Source organism: Anopheles gambiae, chromosome 2 (assembly GCF_943734735.2).
Source record: "Anopheles gambiae chromosome 2, idAnoGambNW_F1_1, whole genome shotgun sequence".
In the NCBI taxonomy this organism is placed as follows: Eukaryota; Metazoa; Arthropoda; class Insecta; order Diptera; family Culicidae; genus Anopheles; species Anopheles gambiae.
Genome location: NC_064601.1, coordinates 96380468 through 96402508, shown reverse-complemented (window position 1 = coordinate 96402508; position 22041 = coordinate 96380468). Strand labels below are relative to the sequence as shown.

The window sequence follows — 22041 nt, the reverse complement described above, 5'->3', positions numbered from 1 at the left end:
GGGGGGGGGGCAATTTAGACGTCTGGAAGAACCTAAATTGGGCATATTGGTATGCTGATCATTCGATCGATTATTAGTTCAATATTAAATTAGAGCCGCACGCTTTCACGCATGTCACGTACGCGTGTTTGATGAAGATAAGGCTTTGGGAGTGGTTAAATTACCATTTGGCTTAATCGATAGTGAAACGATCCGGTTGATTCCAGGTAGTAGGGAATTAGCAATACATGTCACATTGCGGGATTCAATGTAATTGTAATTTTATCTCCCTAAAAGGTAGTTTAATCATTGGAGAAGGTACTCAGATAGGCTTTATCTTAGAGCAATAATGAGATTATTACATCTTTTATTTAAGTAAAGCAATACTTAGGAATAGTGTTGGAGTGACAATGGTTGTTTTGTTGTAATATCTCTTTCTATTCGAGCTAATAAGGGGGTATAACCGGTAATAAATGGCATTGTCTTGGGGATAAACAATTAATATTCTTAAATGTTTCTAAATTAATACAATTTTGTAAAAGATTTCAATAAACATAATAACATTCATAGAAGAAATTTAGCCCATAAAACTAACGTACTTTATTAACAAAAAAAAACTATCTGTTTATGAAACACATTTTGGTTGTAATATGTGATATTTGTGATATTCCAGTTACGAATCGCCTTCGAATCGCATTAACCGCATCACTCGGAAACAAACTGTAATTGAGACGTGTCGTATGTTGTACGAATGAGTAGGCCATTGTAGAAACGTTATGTCGTTAAGAACTTCAAATTATAGACAAGACTACATTCTAGCATTAAAATTACAAAAAAGACGTAAAATAACCACTAGCAAAAGGTGTAAACGTAGTTAGTGTTGAAGTATGCCAGTTGATCAATAACCTTTTTTATATTAAAATTTATAAAAAAATAGCAATAACGACACATGAAATAACAGAGCGATCTTAAAATTCAATGTAGCTTGGGATAATCTAATTTGACCCACAAATGTCACAAAATGCTATCTATATTTGTGCCATAACCAGTGCTGCAAAATGTCAATGTCATAAAAAATCTGACTGAAACAAAATCCATGTCAGCGTCACGTACTCAATTGTGATAACCAGAGGTGATACTGAAACGAAATGGTGTGAACAATACATGTTTCGTGAAACTTTTGGCGACTTTTTTTACTGTGATCAATTCTGTAAAATGTCACTGACATAGTCATGAAAAAATTCCGGCTAAAACAAAATTATGTCAGCGTCACGAGCTCTACTGTGATGATCAGAGGTGATACTCAAACAGTTGGTGCGACCATCACATGCTTGCTGACATTATGTGCAACTAACTTTTGGTCAGTTACTTGGTCGTGACATTTTCTGTCAGTGATCATCACAGTAGTCATGGAAAATATGCGATGCGTGCGAGTGGTCCCAAGCAACAAAATGAGCATGTTTCCTCGCCCTGCTTGACCCAACAGACCATCAAAGCAGACAGGATTCAGGTATATTCTAAGAATGTCGTGTTTATAATCGACAGAAAATCTCGTGTCCAAGTGAGTGACCAAGAGTTGGGTGCTAAACAAAATGTCACCAAGCATTTGATTGATCCACCAACTGTTTGAGTCTCACCTCTGATCATCTCAGTTGAGTACGTGATCTCATTTGAGATTCGTTTAAGTCATGTGTGTTGGTTACTGAAACAGTGGCATTAGGCAGCACTGTTCACAGCCAGAAAAAAAAAGAATCATGATTATGCTTGCGCCGGTATTAAGCTAAGCTTGTCAGTCAGAGTATCGCGTTGGACTCAAGAATTCACATGTCGTGTTCAGCATGTCATGGCACACTTTTATTGACTGTCAGCAATGAGCATCAAGCTACCACGAATATGTTCATTGTTTTCGTTGGTGAACATCTCGTGGTGCTCATGAGATTTTGCAATACTGACCATAATGTGTGCTGATATATGAAATCGCCCTAAACCAGTCCTCCAGTTGACGGTATCAAACTTTTCCTACTTACTTTTATACTTTTCCTAATCCTGTCTAGTCCACAGTGGTTTTCAATAATAACGACCTACAGACAAACTAACAGAGTTTCTACAATTTCTTTACACACGCAATGAACAACTACCCACACAGTAATGATAGATATATTTGTCTTGTTATCCACTTAAGGCCACAACTTCAACTTAGAACATATAGTATATTAAGATGATAACGATGCTTTTGCACAGCAGCCAAACCACTACCAGTGCCTTATCCTTGCCAATTCCCCAGTTGACATATCTAGTTCGATTGATCTTGCATGCGCGTTTTAATTGCTCTCAAAGGCAGGCAGGTACTCCCGGTACGTATTGGTCCAATCAACCAATCAACAGCACAAAACCTGCCCGCGATCACCCGTTTAATCACTCAATTTACACACAATCGTAAAAATTAAATTAAGAGTTATAAATATTTAAACACGCGCTGGCATCTGCATCTCAGCTCTCCAGCAGGCTAAGCCTCGGAACCGTTCGTAGAAAAACAAAAACGCTATGGCTATCAAAACGGTAAGCAGCGTTAGATAAGCACGTCCACCCCCTCTCCCTCCCAAACGAAGTTTAGTCTTTGAATATGTATTACCAATTAGTTTTATGATCCACTGGTTCGAACCGAACGCAACCGGGCCCGGACAGTTGTTGTAAATGGAAATGCACTTTTACACAGTGAGAGAAGCTAACTGGGGAGGAAAAAACAAAACACTCATACGATTGGTTCAACATCATTTGAAACGTTTGATTTACGGTCCAGTGCTCCATTTGGTCGGGTGGGTAATTTCCGCGCACCCCTCCCCTATCTCACTCTCTCTCCCTTTACACTTTCGCACTAATTTCAGTTAAGTTGTTACCATCCCGGCGTCCTCGCGCTTTGACGTCTTCGAGGCTGTGTGTTCCATTTAATTAAATGTGTTCAGCCGCGAACACGCTAATACAAAGCAGCAACAACAAAAAAAAACAACAAAGACAGACTAGGTTCAGGCAAATCAATCGTATAGCAAAAAAAAAAACAACCAACCTAAGCTCCAGGATAAACAACGCACGATTGCACACGATGCACTTCCACGCGAATGCACTTCCAACCGTGTCGTTATCCACCCGGCGTGCGACGTGCATACGAAGCGACAATTCAAAACAACCCACACCACGGGGTGGTGACGGGGGTGGGAGGGTCGGTGGGACGGTCGGTGGGGTGTTATGAGTTATGATCTGATCTGGAAATTGAACATTCTACCAGCCTGCGAACAAGTAATTGGACATTGGCAAGTGCGGTTCGTTTGCGGATTGTTTACAGTGGTGCCAACCGCTGGACTGGACCCATTAGAGCCTCCATCACCTCCTCCTTCTCCCTCCCACTTGCCGGGGTCTTGTTCTCGGGTGATTTAAATTCTATCCCCCAAAGCTAGTGGGAAGGTAGTAAAAACCAGCGCAAAATCTGCACCAACCGATCGACCCACAAAAGCCTCCAAAAGGCCACTCTTCCATCCGTTCGGTTCCACAATCGATCGCTATTTCCGGAATGTTTGCCCATGATTACAATCTTGGGCCGCGCTTTATCAATTGTTTTATCAAACAACAACAACAACAACAAAGTACGGTGGTCATGGGGAGAGGGAAGTTTGATTACATCCTCACCCTGGTTGGGGCGTCCGGATGACAGCATGGCACTGGTATGCCGATACCATGAGTGGGTGGGTGGATGGGTTCGCTTATCATCCGGAGCGGTCGGTTAAATTTAATAATGTGAAGTGCTTTATTTCGCTTTGCTCTAAAGGTTATGGCCGTTGACTTGAACACTTTAGGCCCGAAAGTCGATTGATAAGCATTGTCACGCGAAAGAGACGCTTCAGCGACGTTATGTCATTCGGGCTGATGGCCGGAGTCGTTCATTATTGAGGTTTTAAGGATGAAATAATGTAAAAAATTAAGACATATTTGCCTTTGAAACAAGATCTTGACACAATTTAGCACACAAATCGATACTAAACTCATCATTCCATGATGGAGCAACTTTTGGATTTTTGGGTTCTATTATCGCTACTGCAGCACAGACTTACAATAAACGCACGACCTTGGATTAAGATAAGCAGCTGCCGCGGTTGTCCTTGTTTTTTCGTGTCCCCTTACACACTCTAATTGCGCTTCCCAAAGCCCTATCCGGCCCTACCCACCTGACAGTAATGTCTCCGCCAGCCAGGTTGACGACATCGGAAATGATACTATTTTAAGCGGTACACAACACATACAAAGGCACACACACACACAGTAGCTTCTTGCGTTCCTGTTGGTATTGTTTTAAGCATTGCTATCGCCCAACAGGAACGACGAGGCACTTTCAACAGATCCCGACAAGTTTGTTACCATTTCTGATAAGCAGTGTCTGCTCCAGTTTGCTACAGGTAGGGTCAAAATCCCCCTTTTCTCCCTTCCCACCGCCCCCTGTGTAACACCGGAAGGGCCCAAAGTTGTGCTATTTAATTAGTGCTTGTAATTTGTATTGCCGCGTAGTAAGTGGCCGCTACCTTCGACCCCCCCTCCTCATAAATGAAGGAGGAATTTATTCCTGGAATGTGTCCCGCGTGTGTTTCTATTTTTTGCCCCAAACTTCCTTTCACCGATAGCGATTGGCGGTTCGGTGGTCTGACAAAAGGGCTTGTTTTACATCGAATACCTGTCCCCGGGGGAATAGGGACAAAACAACAAGATTGGCAATAATTTGCAATGATAAATCATTTCTATACGACTTTTCCGGGTGGCGGGCACGCTGCTGCTCAGCGCACATTACATCAGCTGATAAGGGTGAATCTTGCAGGTCGGGTGAAAAAACACCTGTCGGACACCCGGTGGACCTATACACAAGGAATTTCCCTTTTTATTTTTTTGGAAAGATAAATTAGAGCCTTAATCAAAATATCAATTAAATCTTGTCGTGGATACTTTAAAATTGCAATTATTTTGAATTTTCCTTCTTCATTGTTGTCATCTTAATCAATTTCCCAGGAGAAGTCTTTTGTAGTTGTTATTTTTTACGTTTGATGTCTTTGTTGTTTTCATCAAAAAAATAATTAAATTGAGGCGTTACAATGGTTTCCAGGAGTTATTATAGCTGTGGGACACTTTATTGGCTCCTCCTTCCGTGAAATGAACACAATGTAATGGATTCTATAGCACCCTTGTTGGACAAATCAAATAGGATTTTTCAAGGAACCTGTCCAAAAAGGGTGCCATAGAGTCAAATTTCCAACATACAGGGTTTCCCACGATTTATTGGTCAGTTCCCACGATTTTTTGATCGTATACAATAGATTTTTGGTTCGTTCCCATAATTTATTGGTATTTTCCGATTGGATATCAATACAATTGGACCAAAAAATTCTGGGAAACGGCCAAAAAATCGTGAGAACGCACCAAAAAAATATGGGAATCCGCCAAAAATTGATGGGAACCAACCAATAAATTGTGGGAAACCCTGTAATCAGAAAGAGACAAAGCAAGTGTCCCACAACTATTGGAACCCCTGGAAAACCCTGTAATGCATTAAAATTGAAATATTTAAATTTGTTTATGTCTTCATGGTAGTTCTCTAACAAATCATTAGATAAAGGCAATGACGATGATCTTCAAAGTATTTTATGTTATGGTAAATGTGTTATGTTATGCTGTAATGTTTTTGGGTGTAAACATAAGGAGCAGCCAAACGTCGAGTAGAATGATGTTGAAGTATACAACAAGACGATCGTGAGTGACTCGAAAGCGCTATACAATCTGTAGCCTCCTTATGATGAATTTGACAATAAATAAGTGTCTCTTCAATATGGGATTTCTTGTTCTAAAGGGAATTTCTCTAGTCTGCACGTTAGGGTTGGCTACCACGAGCTCGATCATTTACTGAAATAAAGTATGCAACGATCGAAGGATGCCATCGTTTTTAGGCTTTGCAGACATAGCAACATGGTTAGTTTAATTGCCTCCATGGATTCAGGCGCCTCCTTCGTTCACCGTAGAGAGTCGTCACTGTATGTTAAGCATCATTGGACTCTTTGATCACTGTCCAATCAAAAGAAGTAGACGATCAGTCAGGATTACACAGGACGTTTTGTGGATTGAACCTTATCGTATGAATGCTGATTTGAAGTGTTAATTGAAACTAATGTAAGGTATCTAAAATTTCACTTAAAAAGAGATTTTTAAATCTCACTGTCATTTCAAAGTCACAATAACCAATACCCTCAAAGTCAGGATTATCCACCGAAAAGCTCGTTCTTTGATTCACTGCTCGTATGGCATCACTGTAATTAAACTGTGTTTACAATTTCTTCGATTTCTCCGAATCCATATGACTTTGTCGGGCAGGAATTATCAGGCGCGATAAAGTCCACCCTTGCATAAGATTGCATTGTGCGGCAGACGTCCGCCGAGGGGGGTGGAAAACGTCAATAGTCAGCCAGCCAACCCTCACTCGCACGCTTCACCGACCATTGGAATGTGCATCGTCTAGGGCTCGAAGGTCCCGGGTCAAGATAAAAGCACCCGGGCGGCCCCGGCCAGGCGTGGATAGCGGGCAAAGACAAAAGGAAGCGGCGTTTGAAGTACTTTTTTTGAATTTACCGCTCCAATCGTCAATGTGATGTAAGGACCTGTAACTGCTTATCAGAAAATTCCCTCACCGCCTAAGAGTCAAAGAATCCAGTTCCTCCAGGACAGGCAAGAATGAACGGACAAATTAGGTCATCCGAATTTCGTAACTCTTTGTAAAGCTTTGTTTTTTTACCTTTTTATTGATTTCATCACCTCTAATTTGTGCTGTTAACAAGGGCACAAAGCGCACCTTTTCTGTTCCATCCCAATTCATAGAACTTTTGATTAAATATGTGTGTTGTGCGCCTGTGTGGTTGGAATCTCTGTGACGTGGTGGTGGTTTCCGATCGGGTGCGCAACGCGATTAGATAAGGGTGACCAACACCACCACCACTTCGACCCACCCAAAACTCGTGACTTGACCGGCGAAACAGTGACGAAAGCAAATCAAACCTGATAAGCTTATGGCTCGCGAATAGTTTTCCCATTGGTCATCGCACTTTTCCTCATCGCACTCGCTCTGTCGGCCATTATTGGGGTTTGCCGGTGCGCGCCGGTACGCGATAAGGGTTTGCTTGGTGTTGTTTGTTTTTTATACTCCCTATTTTTACGACTGCCCCACCTCAACAGCTGATAGACGGCGGTGTAGGGGTTTGTGTTTTGTTTTTGTAACGTTACGTTACACAAACGGTGAGTCAAAGTGTTGTGTTTACCACCTTTACCAGCCAGCAGGTGACGCGGCTTGTCGAAACGTGTTTGGTCCTGATGCAACAAACGCTTGGTCGTGGTGAAGCTGTATAGAATGGTACAATATTGTGCAACTAGCGAAAATGTTGATTCATTTTTCAATGGTTCTTGATTAGAAATGTATTGATTCATCCAAAGGGTGAACGATACTGCTCTCTCTCTCTCTCTAGCGCTCACTTATTCCCGTAGACGGTCTTCAGGAGGGTAAAGTAGGACCAGGAAGCTTGCAGGATCTAAGGGAAAGAGCGCACTCTTACTGAAATATTAACGCAAACGGCAATCAATTGGCCACTCACCTGACTGAAAGTACTCATTTGGATTGGCCAGATTTTCCACGCCGTCAGTATGACGGGCTGCTGGCTGCGGTGTATAATTTGCAGCACGGATCGATGGAACGCCACCGACCCTTCCCGGTACCATTCGCAACCGTAAGCGGCATCAATCACCGCAAGGCTCTGATGTGTTTTAAAAGCAAAAGCTTCAATTACTCGCGACTCGCTCATCGCCGCCTGGTGTCTTACCGATTCCACAATATCCTCACCGTACGCACACAGCATCAGCAGCTCGATCAGAAAGCACAGCATGAAGAGGACAAACTTTACCAGCATATATCCGCTAACCGTCTGTGGGGTCGGGAAAGAAACAGGATATTGCAGGAAATGAAAAGGTCTGACTCACAGCAGAAAACGGTGCGCAGCAGACGTCATCACCACCGCCATCAAGTGTGCACTGGCGTATGCGGAAAAGCACGTGCGCGATCGCAAAATCCGGTAAGCATAACTAGCCTATAGCACGCGGCGCATACGGCATCACGCAGAGAGACAGAGAGAGAGAGTGAGAAACAGCCAGGAAGGGAAGCCGCTTTCAAACGGTAAATACTAATTTTGCCGATAAGATAAGCTTGGGGTGCGTGTGCGCGCGCGCAATTTGCTTGAGATGTTGCACGTGCCATGATTAGATCGATCGTGTGGTGTGTATCTAACGCCAGGGTTTCTGCAATTCCTGTACATTCACGTACAACATTTTGGGGGTGCTTTGGTGGTGGGCGCCTCTTTGATAAAGCAGACTCCAGACGACTCCAGGTGCGTCACTACAACACTACATGTTACCGTTATCATAAACGCCTGGATGCAGATTATGATGGAGCTGCCGAGGAAGTTAATAAACAGCGCATTGCCAAACACGTTCTGCATGAACACGCTGCAGCTGCGGACGAAAATGAAGATGCATTACTTACGCCATTGATTCACTCCCGCATCCAATGGGGTTCCTTCGTACCCAATCAACTCCTGATGGATTCTGATCGCATCCTGTAGCCGACTCGTACTGCCACTGTCACCTTCACCAGCACCATTGGCAACCTCTACCACATGGCCAAAGTTGTGCGCCAGGATGCGAAACTGCATACAGAGATGGGCCGCCAGTATGCAGAACAAACAGTCGAACGCCATATGGATGATGATGCCCGTGAACCCAATCACGACGTACAGTGGATAGACGAACCAGTAGTACTTTACGCCACCCAGCACATCGAACGGCCACCAGATGTTGAAGGCCAGCTGACGGTTCCACCGGCCCGTGTAGTGATGGGTGTAGATCATCTCCGCGATCGGCAGGATGGTGAACGCTATCCCCATCACGACGTTCGCGAGCGCCGTTACCGAGGTGACCCGAATGGCGGGCCGCATTGTGTCCTCGCACACCGCCCAATGCTCACCGGTTACAATCTGGTGAAAGGAGAATTTACATTATTTAAAAGCATTTTCCAGCACTGGCACAAGACAATGCTTACCGCCGACGTCCACTTTGCGCGAAACAAACCGACCAGCTCGGCGATCGTGTTCCTTCCCCGGGCCAGTATGACCATCTTCAGCACACCGATTGTGCAGTACCCGATGCAGGGCGCTTGAAAGGTTACCTCCAGGAAGGTAACGTCCCGCTCGAACATCTGCTTCAGATAGATCAGCTCACCGATCGTGGTGTAGGCGAGCAGCAGGAAGGACGCGATAAAGCCCGCATTGCGTTTGAGCGACGGCAGTACGCCCGGCGGGTACGGCTCCTCGCACGGTGGAATGCCCATCATCAGTAGCATCAGGTTGGTGTTTCGAAGCGTTTCTTCAAAGCTGAGACGTACCATCTTTGTCGACTTTCCAGTGGCAATGTCACAACGGGATTATTCTCATTCTCGACATTGAAGATGTGTGTTCGGATCGTTTCCCTTTCCCTTTCAACGAGGTAAATAATTGAATCGTGCATGTCGGTTTTACATTATTAATTGAGCTATATATTCCATTATTAAGCAATTAATTTTAGCATGTGACTGCATGCTATAATTAAGCCAACCAGCAAGCCAGCAACCAGAGTAACCTCCCGTTCGATAGTATACTATTTTCAGCTCTTCAAACACACTGTTCCATGAATAGGAGAAAAAAATCAGAAAAAGGATAGCACAATAAAATCGAACAATGTCTTTTTACTCATATCTAATGACCTTGGGATGTACATGTGTGACCGTTACGGAATTAAAGCTGAAGTAAAAATAGTAATAAATCGCCAAGAGAAGGAACCAAAAAGCTTAAAATGTATCTGCTAGTATGTTTAGTATAATGTAATTACACAAGCATAGTTCCTCTTGCACTAATCCTCTCTGTCAAACTCTCTAATGAAGCTTTAATTGCATTATTTAAACTCCAATGGCACGGCTTAACTTAAGCTGTGAACTTACCAAAATAACAGCAGCGGTATTTTATTCGTTTCACTTTATAATTCTTCCTCACAGCCGGTTGGCTCTATTCTCATCACATGCTGAGTAGAGATGAGAATACAACACTCTTTTCTGGCGATCTTCAACGCATAAAGGTTCATCAAAAAATTAGACTACAAAACCCCTTTACTACTACAGTAGGTGACAGCTAACTGAGAGGTTAAATTTGTGAGAAAAATGCACATTTGCTATGAATTTCTCTTCGTAAGATTCCGGATGGTTCATGTTTTGACATGTATGTGTTTTTTAATGGAGAATCACTCCAGTAAGCAAACTTCCAGTACAAAAACCACTTCGGTAAAACACATCCCTTACCTCAAAGAGGGTTTCGTCAGATTTAGACAGTGTCCATGTCTTAGAGGCGTATGTGAGTACCGGTACTATATAGGTACTATACAGTTCCAGCTTCGTCCGTCGCGACAGGTTCTTTGAGGTGAACTGATTTAGCAAGCTGTAGAATGACCGGTTGGCAGTCAGCATCCTTGGGCGAAACTCAGCTGTCAGCAACGATAATAGGTTGCTGACCTTTGACCCCAGATAGGTGAATTGCGGGACGACTTCAAAAGTGCGTTCACCTATCTGTACGTCACGCCTACGTAGGTGTTGATTATTTATTGACTGATGTTGCCACAATCAGTTTGGTCTTTGCCTCGTTTATCTGCAATCCGAGGTTCTCTGCCGCCTGCTTGGTAAGCTTCTGCTACACAGGAGAGCCGCAGACCAATGTTGTTGATATCATCCGCGTATGCCAGTATCTGAGTTGACTTACAGAAGATGGATCCCGTAGTCTCCACCCTCTAGCGCCAAATTAAATAGGAGACAGGCAAGCCCGTCCCCCTGGCGCAGACCCTTGGTGGTAGCAAAAGGTCCTGAGAGTTTTCCATCCACCCTCACCTGGCAAATGACGTTGTTCATAGTCATTCTAACAAGCCTTATCAGTTAGGCCGGGATTCCAAAAGAGCTCATAGCGTCATACAGTTTTACCCTGACTATGCTATAATATGCGGCTTTGAAGTCAGTTGCAGAGATGGTATGTGTCGTGTCTGTATTCAGCCAGCTACTCCAAGATCTGCCGCATGGTGAAGATCTGATCAGTGGTTGATTTTCCGTTTCGGAATCCTATATGATAGTTTCCGACTATCTCTTCGACGTGAGGTACAAGACGATCCTGAAGGATCAGGAAGAATATTTTATAGGCGGTATTCAACACCGTAATACCCCTGTAGTTGTTACAGTCCAACCTGTCTCCCTTCTTGTATATGGGGTGGATGATGCCGAGATTCCAATCACAAGGTATTGATTCGCTATCCCACACCTCAGTATCAATTTGATGAATCTCGTTTTCTAGTCGTGCACCTCCATTCTTGACCAGTTCAGCTGCAATTCCGTCGGTTCCGGGTGCCTTGTTATTTTTCAGCCGATGGATAGCTTTTTGTGTTTCTTCTATGCTGATTTTATTCTATTCTATGTACAGACAGTTATATACGAGGATTTTAAATGAATTCAGCTACCTTCTTAAAGCGCGAGTAATTTGAAAATGTTTAGAATAAGAAAATGTGAAATCAACTAGGCTTCATTCATCTTTGGCTCAACAACCGATGTCGGTCAAGGCCTGCCTGTACCCACTTGTGGGATTGGCTTTCAGTGACTAATTGATTCCCCCCCATAGCAGGATAGTCAGTCCTACGTATGGCGGCGCGGTCTATTTGGGGATTGAACCCATGACGGGCATGTTGTTAAGTCGTACGAGTTGACGACTGTACTACGAGATCGGCAAATCAACTAGGCACGAAAAGTGATTGTCTCAATTCAATGCATTTATTTACTTTTAACACTAAATAAACCATTAATACAGTGAAGTATCTTCCCAAAATATGTCCCATTCCTGTATAGCGTTGAATTCCAGTGTCATAACCTCCATTAGAATCCTCCATTAGAATGCATCCTCACAATACCTCACACCACATTGCACTATTTGTCGCTCTATACCCACTACCCCCTGTTTGTGTGCATACCTCCCATACCTGACGCTGCGTAATTTATCGCTAATGTGAGCGCACCTAGCGCGATGCAATTCAATGCACTTTCCCGAACCCACCTATGGAATGGTATGCTGAACAACATCGCGTGGAAGGACACACCAGTCCCCACAACCCCTTCCGAAAAGACGCATTAGAAGCACCACTTCTAGTGCACATTAATCATAATGCAGCGGGGAAAGGAAATGGAGTGTTGCAGTTTTCACATTTTTTGCGTGGTCTAACCTAAGAGTACGTGAGTCGCTTCTTCGCCCCATCACCAAAAGCAAGAACGCAACAGCAATGGGTTACAATTGCTCTCTTTTTTTTTGGTTGTTGTTTTTGTTTGGCGTAGCGAAGGGTTTTGCGAACCGCGTTCCCTCCTCTCTGGCGCATCGCGAGCGCACGTGTTCTATCAGTTTTGAGTTTGATTATTTATGGGTATAATTACAGTCCCCACCTCCCATCGCCCCCGAAATGGCAGTGCGAGGGTAGAGCAGTAGAGCAGGTAATATAGCAGTTACCACAATAAAGAAGCGCTTCTCCCCCTTCTAATACGTGCCCAAGAATGCATTAAATCATCCGGCATGATAGTTCACCCGTAATGTCGTGTGTACACCGATTCTGAACCCAAAAAAGCGGGGGGGGGGAGGGAAGAAGCCACTTATACTGTTGGAAAAACCCATTTACCAGCACTGTCGTGACGTAGTTTAAGCTAAATAGTGTGTGTGTGTGTGTGCGTGTGTTTTTATTCATTTTTCAAAAATCGCATAAACCAAATCTTCCCACACACACATTCCCTTTGAACCGAAATCCTGGCCCTCATCAACCCTTTCCTTCCTTTCCTTCACGATGTATGTGTGTGTGTGTGTGCTGTGATTTGTGAATCGCAAGTGTGTCACGAGCCACATAAATCATCCCACGTCAGGCCGAGCGAGCGAGCAACTGCACACGAAGATCCGGTTACGGGTCCGGAGGGAAGTTGGCAAACGCCGGCGGGACAGCAACAACAGCAAAAAAAGAAAGAACGGTAGTAGATTTTTCATTTCCCAAGCGCTAATGAAAACGGTAAATATATATATTTACATCGAACGTGTCCCTCTTCCCGTTCTTGCTATTGCTGGGTTCATTTTTCACCTCATCAACGGGGTGAAAAGTGTGCAAAAAAAAACAAGGCGCGTGCGAACGATCCACCCAATCAGCTGCTGGGGCGGCCCAGGGGTAATAACATTGCCCAATTCATTCGAAGACAACCGCGAACATGAAAAATCAAACCACATGTCCACCGGCGTGTGCGTGGCCAGGCAAAGATGAGAAGAGCGATTTATTGCGGCGTGCTATTTATTGGAATTCGATTTCCGTCTCCTGTTCGCTGCGTGCCTGAACACATATCACCTGTTTCACCTACTAAACCTCCCTCCCCCCTTCATCATGTTTATGGCTCCCTGGATGCAAGAAATTGATACAGTACAGTACGTGCCGGGGGGAGGGTGTTATCGGGCCCACGGGACGACTCTGACGCACTTGATGCGCATTTAAATATAGCTCACATGCGCTATCAAATCGCTCACATATTAACATTTACGCATGGCACGAAGTCGCAGAGATAAAGCATTGAGCGTCTTCCGTTGTCGGGGTTTAGGATTTATGGAAGGTAGAATTAATACTAGCGCTTCTCCACCAAGCTCCAATGTCTAAAAAGTCACCGTTTAACGTCATTTACTTTCGAATCGATGCGCACCAACGGTTTTTTCGAAAAAATGCCTTCAATATCGTCCCTACTCCATCGCCATGGCAACGGAAGCAGCCAAACAAAGCAAAGTTTGTGCCCGTGGCACCTGTCACGCAGAGCATTAGAGACATACAAAAGTTTGCCAGTGCGTACACACTACCTTTTCATAGTAATGTCACTGTTTAAGGTAAGAAATTGGTGGAAAACGCAATGCCCAACGATCGAGCCGGCGTACGACTCGTTCTCGCTGCACTGCGCCCGGCTGTGCATTGAGGAGGGCGAAAAGGACAGCCTGGTGGTCGGGTCACACTCCGGTCAGCTGTGCATCTATCGCCCGTCGGGTGGCACCAACCTGCCCGACCTGGACGCGGAGGATGATGAGCAGGGCAGCGCGAACGGTAGCGCGAACGAGCTGGCCGAAAATGTGTTCCAGCATGCGGACGTCATACTGGAGGTGCAGCTGCCGCTTCCAGTGCTCGGTGTTAGCAGTGGCAAATTTACCACGTAAGTATCAAGGTACGATTTCTCCGGAAGCGCTTACCAAATAGAGCCTTTTTTTCAATTTCAGCACGAATAAAACCGACCCCCGGCTGCAGCTCGCCGTACTGCATCCGATGAAGCTGTGCATCTACCAGCTGGTAACGGTCGATGGGCTCGCAGACCATGGCGATCACACGCGCCTGGTCACCCTGTACGACCATGCACTGTCGAAGCCGGCCTTCTCGCTGTGCCACGGCCCGTTCGGTGGCGTTAAGGGGCGGGACTTTCTCTGCGTGCAGCATATGGACGGGTCGCTGCGGTTCTTCGAGCAGGACGGCATTAGCTATGAGCGTACGCTGGCCACCGATCGGTTCATACCGGCGCCGCTGCATTATGTGCCGCGGGTCGATTGCTTCGTCACGGTCGCACCGAGCTGGGTGCTGGAGTGCTACCGCTACCAGGACGTGGCGGAAGCGCTCGAGACGTTGCGCCGCCACGATCCGATCTGGGCGCTGTGCATCGGGGAGTATGCGCTCGATCTGCAGGTGCATCAAATTTCCAAGTAAGATTCTTCTTGCATTGCCCCCTAAAAGAAGGAATAGTGGAATTGAGAATTATTTTAATCCCAAAATTCCCACAGCACGGAATCCGTCATTGTGATCCTGGGCGAGAACAATCTGCTGTGCGTGTCCGACACTGGGAAGGTTCGGTTCATCAAAAAGCTCGACTACTCACCGGTTTGCTTTCACAGCTTCGTCACCGGATGGTACTGGGGTAGGTTAGGGCTGGGCCTCTTATATCCATTTTCCCCAATACTCTCACCCCAATTCCACCCCTTTCCCACAGAACCGGGCGCTCGATTAATGCTGGCAGTCGTCTCGGAAAGTGGATCCCTGCTTCTGTACGAAAGCGATCAAATCATCTGGTCGGCACAGCTCGGTCACGTACCGGTAGCCATCGGCCGTGCCAATGTGGCCGGCCTTCCCGGTGCGCTGGTAACGCTCGGGCCAACCGGTGCCCTCGCGGTAGGCTATCTCGGCTCGGAGCCGCAGCTGTTCCGTGTGCCGGCCCTCAATCTGGCCCCGTTCGAGATTGCCCGCTGCCAGAAGGAGCTGCTCGAGCTGGAGCGCGAGATCCGGGCCGGGGTGGATCCGAGCGACGCTAGCATTGCGAATGCTGCCGCCGAGCGGGACGTCCAGCTGGAGGTTGCGATCCAGGGCGAGCCGGTCCCATGTACCGAGCAGCAGGTGACGGGGCTGCTGTCCTCTAGCGAAATGTGCCAACTGAGCGTAACGGTGCGGGTGGAGCCGAAGCTCGAGATGTTACAGCTGACGGTCGCTACCGATCAGGCGATCGGCTGCTCGAAGGATGCGTTTCTGTTCCGCGACGTCGCGGCCCACAGCACGGAACGGTTCGACGTGTGGCTGTACCCGGCGGTACCGTCACTACCGGCAAGTCGTACCGCGACCGTCTACTGTTCCTACACCAGCAAGCAGGGCATTACGCGTGTGCTGGAGAGGAGCGTTCTGCTACCGGTGCGGCTGTTCCTCAAGCCGGCACAACCGTCCAAGGAGGCACAGCACAAGCTAACGCTAACGGTCGTACCGCCGCCAGCGCAGCACACTGCCGGCAGCGTGCTCGGACGATTGTTTCCAGAGTTTGCGCCCGAAGGCAGCAGTGCTAGTGCACTCGCCCTGCAGCCCGTTGCCGGTGGAGGAGATGGACGGAAAGTCACGATAGTTGCGGCCAAAAGTACGAACCGCTTTCGGGTCCAGTCGGACGAGCTTGGTCTTATGGCGCTCGTGCTGGAGTGTCTCATAGGACGGCTCCAGGGCCGGGAGAGTGTGGGACACGCGACCGAACAGGATGAAGCTGCTGGTAGGAAAGACCATTCCTCCAGGGTGCAGGTAACCATCGGTGGTGTTCCTTCGGTAAGTGGGCTGATACGTTCGCTGCAGGTGCATTGTGATTTGAGGAAAGCGGTAAAGCAGCTAGAGGTGAGCGCACACACGCAGTCCGGCAATCTTCGGGACACAAGAGATGCCATTCTTTGCCTTGTTTCAGAATGATCTCGAGATTGCCACCGGCCAGATGCGACTGTTTGAGCGGCGGTTCGTCGTCAAGCTGCAGGAGCGCTCGCTGCGCGCACTCGACGGCATACTGATGCTGCTGAAACGGAACCACACCGCGGTGGCCAAAGTGTGCCTGCAAATAAAAACCATGCGTCAGAAGCTAAAACTGTAAGTAGGGGGCCAGGAATTGCAACGCACTCACCCCGCCCTTAACACATCTCTTTCTCCTTGTCGCATTAGCGCGCAGATTGATCTGACCGCCATCCTGCGCCTGTTTCATCTCTGCTACAGCCATGCGGCCAATGCACCGGGCGGAAAGTATTTCGAGCACCTTACCGCACTGCTAACCCACTCCGTGCTGGACAGTACGGAGCAGAGCTACGAAGAGATGATGCTGCCAGTGGTACGCTTTCTCCACCAGACGGGACCACTGAAAAACTCCACCGAACAGTCGGAGGGAACGCCGTTCGATGAGGAGTTTTTCTACACTGCCAAACAAACCGACCGCGATCCGGTCGACCTGTCCGCCCACAGTCAGCTGCTGCAGGGTCAGCTGCAACGTCTGCTCGGCAGGGTGAACGATCGCATTACCACCGGTACGACGGCGCGAACGTCCGGAAGTGGCAGCGGTCGGAACAGTGTCGACTTTGAGGATCAACCACTGCCGGAAGCGCACAACGAAGAGGCAGAGGAGGAAGAGGAGGAGAATGAAAAGGGACAGAATGAAGAGGCGAACCGCCCGACCGATGGCAGCGCCGGTGTAGAGGAGTTCGCCCAACTCAGTGCCACCGCTAGTGAGTGGGTTAACTACGAAAAGATGTCCGATTTGCCGCTGTAAGAGTCTTTCTTTCCACCTGGAATGAATTTTGTTATTTTGTCAATAGTTTTTTCTTCTCTTTTTTGCTTTTATTTTCACTCCACTTTCCTCCCCACACCGACCACAAACTTTGCGCGGGTATATCGCTGTTTGAATACACCACACACACACACACACACACCCCCTTAGAGATAGTAGGGGGATTATTCACCCCGATCACACCCGCGATGGGAGTGTTATCGTCACACAATGATGTATTATATCCTTGCTTGTTTGTTGTTGTTTAAATTATTTACTATTAATACTTTACGACAGACTACACCTAGTATAAACATATTCCCTTGTGTGTTTTCATTTATGCATATTTTCATGTAAGTAGAACGCGCGCTCCAGCGCTATCTCGCTAGTGTCGGCGCTGTCTTGTAAACTAACTATGGCGATAAATAAAGAGCAGTATTTAAACAAAAAGGAAGAACATGAACGCTTCTTCCGCTGTAGAACGTGTGCTAAAGCTTAATGTACAATTTACAACTCACCGAAACCGATGCGCGAAAGATGATTGATCGTAACGTTATTACAAATGAACACTTGGTATAATATTGTTGCGCATGAACCCGGGGGAAGGTATATAAAAAGAGAAAACGTAATTGTTTGTCTTTTCTTTTTTTCCTTTTTTTTTTGTTTGAAAGAACACACACCTTACTATTTACGCAAAAACGTAGCGTTGTAATTTGATAACAGCATCAAAAATATGCCTTCGTGTTTCGTTGTTAGCGGGTAAGAAGCTTCTAGTTTGCTTTCCATTTGCAACATTATCTTGCCGATAATGATGGGGGGGGGGGGGGAGGAGGGGTTCTCTTCTCCTAATTATAGTACGATGATAAGATTCTGTTTTTTACGCCATATCCCCGTTTTCCTTGCACATTTTTGTCTAAACTATTTACAACAAAATCTCTTATGCTAACTGGCGCATTCTCTGATCGCCGTTCTAAATAAAGCTCAATTCAATTTCATTAAAATAAGTAAAACTACACACTAAGCACACACACTGAACGCATCCTATCGAACCGAGAGTTGTTCCAGGGTAGTATTTGTGGGTAGGAAAAATGTCATCCAATCTTTATCGTCGGTCGTAAAGTGTTTATGTCATCGAAAGATAGTAGAGATTGTTTGAATTTCCATAGGATCAGATCATCGTATGTACGTTGTGTCGGTCGGAATATTATCTGGTTGGAACTGAATTTACGCAGGAAAAGGAAACGCTTTCCAAATAGAATGATTATCCTAAAAATAAAAATAACAAAACTCGAACAGCTACTACACAACAACGCGGGTATGGTTCAAAAGATGCTCCCAAATGCAACTGCGCGAAAAAGAATGCATCAGACCTTAGCTCATGAATAGACGAAATACCATCGAGACATCCCATATAAACGAAGAGCTTACCAATCCTTTCTCACAGGGTGAAGAAATTAAGAAGAAAGGAGAACGAGCGTCTTCGTAGTCCCAGGACAAGAGTACCGTAGTTAAAAACGTAGAACTCTAGTTCGTGGTTACTTATTAGTTATTTATTATTTCAATATTTAATTACACTATTATGACGATTCTATGAACATCTACGATGTTACCCATTCCCGGTATGCTAGAATACGTCCGGTGCCCCATTACAGTGACCCCAACTATGATGAACTTCTAGAGTAATTATCACTCGGGAATGAAGTCAGTAATGTCTTCATTTATAGGAATTTTGTGTCATAATGAGGCGAGGTCATTTTCTATCAACCATATCCTATTTACAAATGAAAGATATTAATAACTCGGAAGCTCAGGGAGCTCAATATATACTGGATTCAATTCATAGAGTCTTTGAACCTATTGGCCTCATTCGGCTCCACGAAGATGACTTGCATGCCCCAATCATGTGTGAGATGCTTGAACAATGTACGAAGAGTTTAAGCGACTGCTCGAGAACAAGACGGTGCAGACTGCTTAGGTGCAAACATCAACACCTCAAGTTATGGACAACGACGGGTTCACAGCCTACGCGAGAAAGGGCCGAGTGCCTAAAAGCAGTCAGCCACAAGCTGACGACATCTCCAGGTTCCTGAAGGAACTCAGAAAGGATAAAGCTCACGAACGAGCTCCTAGCGGACACTCTTACCGATGGATTAGAGACGTACTCATTGACATCGACTTTGAAACAATGGTTGCAATTGCTGAAGCGACCCGAAAGGAGGACCCAAATAGAAAGTCAATTATTATTGGATTCCACACGGAAAAGGTTGTGTGTCTCAAGCCCGACTGCCTGCACAATCACGATTTAGTCGAGATTGTTCCCAGTTTGGATACCCCACGAGAACGGTGGTAATTAGTCAAGACTTGGCTGCAGAATATGAGCAAATGTATGGAGATATTGGAAGGGGATTCCCAGTCTACGAACGAGCTCCTAGTGGACACTCTTACCGATGGATTAGAGACGTTCTCACTGACCTCGACTTTGGCAACCAAAACTATGCTGCAGAATATGAGCAAATGTATGGAGATATTGGAAGGGGATTCCCAGCCTACGAACGAGCTCCTAGCGGACACTCTTACCGATGGATTAGAGACGTACTCATTGACATCGACTTTGAAACAATGGTTGCAATTGCTGAAGCGACCCAAAAGGTGGGCTCAAATAGAAAGTCAATCATCATTGGATTCCACACTGAAAAAAAATGTGTCTCAAACATGATTGCAACGAACGGATCTTTCCAAAGTTCCAGCCTTTTGTGGAGCTCGGATAATATGTGGCGATACCGGAATCAGTCCCTGAAGTTGGTATTGGATAATACAAAATAAAAAAATCTATAAGCGATGATGATAATGATGAGTCCCACACCTCACCATGATGCTGAGTTCCGACAATAGATTGAGAGGAACGAATGTAACACTAGGATATGTGCTAAAGATGTAGATTTATAAACTCAGTGGACCGAATTTTAATACCAAGGAATGAATTTCCTGGCCATTGCTAATCGGATCATGTTAAGGACTATTTAAGGAAGATATCAGGATGTGAACAAAATATATCACCACATCGATGATACTGCAATTCCTGTGCCGAGGCAAAAATATAGACAAGATGCTGTGAAGAACACCAGAAGCAGGCAATGTAAGAATCCAGAAGCTTAAAAAGACTTATGAATTTGACTAACATTGTAGAGATCGTGGAGGAAACACTGCCATTCCGGAGTGGTCGCAGTGTTTCCTTTAATCCTTTAATGGCCAGCAGAATGGCGAAGTCCACAGAACTGGACAACCCGAGAGCAGTGGTATAATCTACTGCAGAGATTGTAAAACAATCCCAAAGTGCACGCAAACTGTGGATCCATTAACGGTCATGGTTGGACCCCGACCCGAATATTCTTTAAGATTCTTGGAGATAGTCGCCAATTCGAGAGACAAACAAGTCCAGTTTGACAATAACCAGCAAGTGCTGTTAAGAACCACAAGAAATAATATGTAATGGTGAGCCACAATTATTTCAAGCTTATGGAGAAGACCTGATGTCCTGCTTGGATCCTTCAATTCCCATTCAAGACTCAGGAATATGTCAGGAATATTCAATTACAGAGTTTGAAACTATGGATCTATTGAACTGGACTATAACGAGTACTCCCGGGATGATAAGATGCCTATATCACATCTCCTATCCATTAAGAATTGTATGTAGCGCGATGAAACTGTTATGTTTTAATTTCCAAGCAATACACTCTATTTGGAAAGGTTTCTTCTGATTAAAAAGATAATGGATTGCATGCCGACTGGACAACGGTTATACGAATGAATGAACCGACTCTCCCTCTCTATTTTTCTCTCTCGGTTGATGATCGCGATCAGTTTTATCCTAATAGATTTTTTACTAATTTAAAATCGAAACGATTTTATTTTTTCGCTACCAACGCGTCCCCAAAACCTTCCTCTTTTACCGATGTTCTTGTTTTCTTAAATTTTACAAACTAAATTATCATTAATCTCACATGCTTACAACTTCACCCTCAAATAATTACCCTAACTCTCCACCTACAACTTTACTTTGCAACATTCGGTGACTGTTTCTTCTTGATCATACTCACCTGGGACGGTTGCTGCCCCGGCTGAGTGGCGCTAGTTGCACCAGCACCCGTGTTTGATCCACTGCTGGCCGCCGAGCTCACGACTACCGCAGCAGATGACACTTGGGTCGCTGCCGGGCCGGCACTGGCGGTAGACACGGTAACTCCACCATCACCGACAGTCGCACTACTGCTTACAGTAATATGCTGCTGAGCGGTTTGCTGCGCAGTGGCCTGTTGTTGCTGCTGCATGGCTAACACTTGCTGCTGCTGTGCGGTCGTACCAACTTGAGCGACTGGTCCACCACTGCTTCCACCGGCACCACTGCCTCCAGCAGCTGTCGATTGGCTAGAATCGGTGGAACCCGAGCCGCCTACCACCGTCTGAGACACGACGTTCGGTGTGGAGGTGACAGACGTACCGACCACCACTTGTTGCTGCTGCTGCTGTTGCTGCTGTAGCTGTTGCGGAGACTGCACCGTAACAGCCACCAGCGATCCACCGGGTGTGGTTTGCAGTCGTACCGGGCTAGCATTCGAACGGGCGGCTTGTTGCGATTGGATAGCGTTCAGTATCACCTGCTGCTGCTGGGCCGAGGTGGCCCCTCCCGCCACCTTAATCGTGCCGATGTTCTGCCCCGGCACGTGCGTCCGTATATTCCCGGCTGCAATTGCCTGGGCGGCGGACGTTGCTGACACCACCTGAAACAA

The 22041-nt window shown here is 45.9% G+C and overlaps 3 protein-coding genes across 6 annotated transcripts in view; 1 reads left to right on the top strand and 2 right to left on the bottom strand.

Moving 5' to 3' along the window:
* Positions 1-6783: 6783 nt before the first annotated feature.
* Positions 6784-14011, bottom strand: LOC1276835 (odorant receptor 4). The gene is made up of 6 exons (XM_061640526.1): positions 9143-14011; positions 8629-9077; positions 8363-8556; positions 7872-8023; positions 7647-7805; positions 6784-7583 (listed from the first exon to the last, which is right to left on the bottom strand). The coding sequence occupies exons 1-6, from the start codon at positions 9485-9487 to the stop codon at positions 7524-7526; spliced, it is 1359 nt and encodes a 452-aa protein (XP_061496510.1). The 5' UTR covers positions 9488-14011; the 3' UTR covers positions 6784-7523.
* Positions 13995-17620, top strand: LOC1276834 (protein PTHB1). Of its 2 annotated transcripts, XM_061650119.1 has the most exons (6): positions 13995-14368; positions 14433-14906; positions 14985-15118; positions 15191-16341; positions 16409-16584; positions 16657-17620. In XM_061650119.1, the coding sequence occupies exons 1-6, from the start codon at positions 14037-14039 to the stop codon at positions 17252-17254; spliced, it is 2865 nt and encodes a 954-aa protein (XP_061506103.1). In that variant the 5' UTR covers positions 13995-14036; the 3' UTR covers positions 17255-17620. The 2 variants fall into 2 exon arrangements, with proteins under 2 accessions (XP_061506103.1, XP_061506102.1); XM_061650118.1 differs by having other exon boundaries at positions 14985-16341.
* Positions 17300-22041, bottom strand: part of LOC1276831 (helicase domino) — a 28105-nt gene continuing 23363 nt past the window's right edge. For all 3 annotated transcript variants that reach the window (XM_061650114.1, XM_061650116.1, XM_061650115.1), the window contains one exon: positions 17300-22032. In XM_061650114.1, coding sequence (XP_061506098.1) covers positions 21307-22032 — 726 coding nt within the window. In that variant the 3' untranslated portion in view covers positions 17300-21306. The remainder of the gene's footprint in view (positions 22033-22041) is intronic.